The 4,476-nt window shown below is 67.0% G+C and overlaps 2 protein-coding genes across 6 annotated transcripts in view; both read right to left on the reverse strand.

Moving 5' to 3' along the window:
- LOC108506524 (perilipin-3-like) overlaps positions 1-515 on the reverse strand; it is a 5,785-nt gene extending 5,270 nt beyond the window's left edge. Inside the window, exon 1 of the mRNA XM_017833618.1 lies at positions 341-515. The gene's annotated coding sequence lies outside the window, so the exon portion shown is untranslated. The remainder of the gene's footprint in view (positions 1-340) is intronic.
- Positions 516-688: 173 nt separating this feature from the next.
- The window catches only part of LOC108506570 (perilipin-3-like), a 5,558-nt gene continuing 1,770 nt past the window's right edge, over positions 689-4,476 (reverse strand). For 2 of the 5 annotated variants that reach the window (XM_017833731.1, XM_017833730.1), the window contains exons 3-8: positions 4,260-4,267; positions 4,053-4,141; positions 3,805-3,970; positions 2,735-3,018; positions 2,529-2,642; positions 689-1,370 (exon numbers count right to left, since the gene is read on the reverse strand). In XM_017833731.1, the coding sequence (XP_017689220.1) occupies positions 948-1,370; positions 2,529-2,642; positions 2,735-3,018; positions 3,805-3,970; positions 4,053-4,141; positions 4,260-4,267 (1,084 nt within the window). In that variant the 3' untranslated portion in view covers positions 689-947. Of the gene's footprint in view, positions 1,371-1,901; positions 2,343-2,380; positions 2,643-2,734; positions 3,019-3,804; positions 3,971-4,052; positions 4,168-4,259; positions 4,268-4,476 lie in introns of those variants that run through there. The other 3 variants (XM_017833732.1, XM_017833733.1, XM_017833735.1) reach the window with 3 other exon arrangements.

Here is a 4,476-nt window from a genome sequence, read left to right on the forward strand (position 1 = left end):
GGATGGAATGGGCTGCACTGACCCCCCAGTACTGGATCCCCTGGGAATGGGCTGCACTGACACCCCGTCGGGACAGGGACTCCCCCAGCCTGGTCTACACCGACTCCCCGCGCCCCCATTCCCCAGGATCGGGCTGCACTGACACTCCCACCCAGACCAGATCCCCTCCCCCGGGCACTGGATCCCCCCCAGGATCCCCTCCAGGATCCCCCCCAGGATCCCCCACACCGACCTTCCCCACACTGAGCCCCCAGGACAAACCATGCCCTGACACCACCCCCCCCGTCCCCCTTCCCCTCGTGGGGATCCCCCAGAACGGGGGTCCCAGTGCTCCCCACACCTGGCCGGTGCAGATGGTCCGACTGGTCCCGGTGGGTGCCGGTGGCAGGAGGGGGGACAGTCACGGAGCGCCCGCTCTCACCCACTGGGTGCTGTGACCACACTGTGCCTGTGATGTCAGGGACACCCCAGGGCTGCGGTGACAACGGGGACAAAGTTCAGTGCCACACGGCCACGGGGCACAGTCCAGGTGGCACCCTGTGGCACCCTCAGTCCCAGCACCTCACTGGCACCCACCCCGCTCTCCCAGCCCTCCGTTGGGACCCTCCCTGGGGGTGCCCCTCGCTCTGCCACCCGTGCCGAGCCCCCCCTTGGGTGGGCCCAAGGCACCACGACAAGCTCTGAGTCATTTTTAAGGCCAAAAAAGTTGTTTTCTTCCTCTTTCAACTGGTTTGAAGCCGTTAAAAGACACGAAACCCCAACACTCCCAGGGCTTGGGGACGGGCACAGGCCGCGCCCTCCACGTGCCACCGTCCCCACACGAGTCCCTGGCAGCGACATCGGGGTCCCACGCTGGGTCACCGGGTCCAATCCTGCCGGGGTCGGGGTTCCCAGGCGCGGGCGCTCCCCCGGCCCCGCGGTGCCCGTGGCACTGAGGTGCCCGTGGCTCAGCGCTGGCTGCACACCCGCGGGGCAGCGGGCGCCTGGCGCGTCCCCCCGACGGTGACACAGCCCTCCCACTTGGCCATATCCACCGGGGCGTCCTCGGGGTACTCCACCAGCGCCGGGGCGAAGGGTCCCACGAGCCAGGGCAGGGGCATGTGCTGCCCCACGTGCTCCAGCAGCTCCTCGATGCCCAGCTGTGCCCGCGCCACCCCGTCCCGGCTCTGCGCCAGCACCAGCTCCGACAGGTCGTGGAAGGAGCGGGCGCGGGCCAGGGCGGCCTGGACGCCCTCCACGCCGTGCCGGACGTGCCCCGCCGTCTCCTGGACGCTGCTGGGGAAGGCCCGGGCGCCGGAGGCCAGGCGGGCACAGGCGCCGTGGAGCTGCTGCAGGAGCCCCCGGAGCATGGCCAGGGCCCGAGCCTCCACCTGCGGGGCACCGGCGGGCACGGGGGGCTCCAGAGGGGCTCCAGACCTTGGTGTCCTCCATGGGTACGGCCCCCCACCCCATACCGTGGTGTGCTGGCCCCTCAACCCATCCTGTGATGTCCTGGTCCCCCACCCCATACCGTGGTGTCCTGGCCCCTCAACCCATCCTGTGATGTCCTGGTCCCCCACCCCATACCGTGGTGTCCTGGCCCCTCAACCCATCCTGTGATGTCCTGGTCCCCCACCCCATACCGTGGTGTCCTGGCCCCTCAACCCATCCTGTGATGTCCTGGTCCCCCACCCCATACCGTGGTGTCCTGGCCCCTCAACCCATCCTGTGATGTCCTGGTCCCCCACCCCATACCGTGGTGTGCTGGCCCCTCAACCCATCCTGTGATGTCCTGGTCCCCCACCCCATACCGTGGTGTGCTGGCCCCTCAACCCATCCTGTGATGTCCTGGTCCCCCACCCCATACCGTGGTGTGCTGGCCCCCCAACCCATCCTGTGGTGTCCTGGTCCCCCAACCCATCCTGTGGTGTCCTCCACAGGTACAGCTCCCCACCCCATCCCATCCCTTGGTGTCCTCCATGGCCACAGCCCCTACCCCATATCCTGATGTCCTCCACAGCTATGGCCCCTCACCCCACACCTGACTGTCTTCCAAGCCCAGGGCACATCTTGGTGTCCTCCACAGGCATAGCCCCCATAACTCACTGTCTTCCACAGCCACAGCCCCCCACCCCATCCCTTGGTCCCCTCCACGGGCATGGTCCCCCTCCTGCATCTTGATGTCCTGCACAGCCGTGGCCCCTCACCCCACACCTCACTTCCAAGGCCATAGCACACCACCCCACCCCATCCTCAGTGTCTTCCACGGGTACCCCTGCCCTGTACCTTGGTCTCCTCCATGGGCACGGCCCCCCACCCCAATACTTTGATGCCCTCCATGGGCACAGTCCCCTGTCCCATACCTTGATGCCCTCCATGGCCACAGCCTCCCACCCCATACCTTGATGTCCTCCAGGGCCACAGCCCCCCACCCCATACCATGGTGTCCTCTACGGCCACGGTCCCCTGTCCCACACCTCGATGTCTTCCACGGACACAGCCCACCCCTCCATCCCCGGGTGTCCCCCGAGGTGCCCCCCATGCCATACCTCACTCTCCTCCATGGGCACACCCTCCTGCCGGCTCCACTCCAGCCACAGCCGGTGGAGTCTCTCCCGGGAGCCGCTCCGGGGCCCGTCGGAGCCGCGCTGCCCCTCCTCGATCTGGGGGAGGTTCAGCCGGGTGGGAGCACACCCAGGGGGTGCCGGGGCTGGCCCGGGGCTGCCCTGGGGCTCCCCGTGTGCCACGTCCTTACCAGCTGGATGAGGTGGTGGAGCTGTGCCAGCAGGTGCTGGGCGCTGTGCCGTGCCCGCCGCAGCTCGCCCAGCGAGCGCCGCAGGGCCCGGTGCCGCAGCTCGGCCGACAGGGAGCCCACGCGGACAAAGCAGCTCTGCCACCGCCTCTGCCACCCCGGCGGGGACACCACCGGGCCCGGGGCCACCTCTGGGCCTGCTGTGCCCACCTCCGTGCCCGGGGCCACCTCCGGGCCTGCTGTGCCCACCTTCGTGCCCTGGGCCACCTGTGCACCTGCTGTGGCTGCTGTGGGACCAGGGTTGAGGACAGCGTGGATGGACCATCCTGTGCCAGGCACTGGATCACCCCATGCTGGGCACTGGATCACCCCGCAGCAGGTACTGGATCACCCCATGCCCAGCACTGGTGTGATCCCTGCACCAGGCACTGGATCACCCCATAGTGGGCACTGGATCACCCCATGCCCAGCACTGGATCCACCCCACACCAGGCACTGGATCACCCCATTCTGAGCACTGGATCACCAGGTACTGGATCACCCCATACGAGGCACTGGATCCACCCCACACCAGGTCACCCTGGACCAAGCACTGGATCACCAGGCACTGGATCACCCCATGCCCAGCACTGGATCACCTCACACCAGGCACTGGATCACCTGGTACTGGATCACCCTGCACCAGGCACTGGGATGATCCCCTCGACCTCCAGGGTCACAGGGGTGCCCACCCACGGGATGCTTGGCCACCAGGCCATGTGGAGGTGTCACCACAAAGCCTGGTGGCCCCGGTGTCACCTCTGTGCCACAGGGCCAGCTCTGCCCCCCTGTGCCAAGCTATAAATACCCAGCTGGGCAGCACAGGACTATATTTGCCTCGGGTTTCCAGGTGAGAGTTCACCAGTGCCCTGGATGGGGACTGTCCCCTGCACGGTGCCACAGTGACCACACTGCCCTGGCACCGCCACGGGGGGCTGAGCATGGCCGAGGGGCACCACGGGGGGGGATCCCAGGAGGGGTTTGCACCCCCAAATCCGGGAGACGGTGCCTGTGACGGCACGGTGGGCACTCACCCAGCTCCTCCTCTGTCCTGGGAAGGTACCTGCCCACCAGCTGCTCCGGTCTCCCCAGCACTGTGCCCACCCCTGTGACCAGCAGCCGCCCCACGCGGGTGCCCGTCACGGTGCCGAGCGTCCTGGCCACCGCCCCGCTCACCAGCTCCCTGGTCCCGGCCACCACCTGCGAGGGCACAGCACAGGGCACCCTCACCCTTCAGTGGCCCCAGCACCGGACCCCCCTGCACCCCCCAGGGGGACGTTACCCTCTCAGGGGGCTGCTGCAGGATGGGCAGCTTCTCCTCCAGCTTGTCCAGCCCTTTGCAGGCCAATTCGTTGGCGCTGGAAACTGGGGACGTGAAAAGAGGTGGGTTAAACCTCCCCCTGCCCTGAGCAGCAGCTCTGCTGGGGACGGGTTTTGGGGCAGCCCAAAACTCGTGGGGTGTTTTCCCTCCCGTCTTCTTGTCCAGCTTCTCCAGCCCTTCGTTCCTCAGTGATATGAACTGGATGTGAGATCGGATGATTCCTCTCCTGCTGCCTTGCAAGAGGTGTTTTTTGGGTACCCCAGAATTCATGGGGTGCTGCTCCCCCCTCCCAGCTTCTCCTCCAGCTTCCCCAGCCCTTTGCAGGTGTATTTGGGGGTGGTGGAAACCAGAGATAAGAAAACAACTTATCTCTCTCCTGCTGCCT

This window comes from Lepidothrix coronata, unplaced genomic scaffold, assembly GCF_001604755.1.
Source record: "Lepidothrix coronata isolate B3197 unplaced genomic scaffold, Lepidothrix_coronata-1.0 Scaffold219, whole genome shotgun sequence".
Classification (NCBI taxonomy): Eukaryota; Metazoa; Chordata; class Aves; order Passeriformes; family Pipridae; genus Lepidothrix; species Lepidothrix coronata.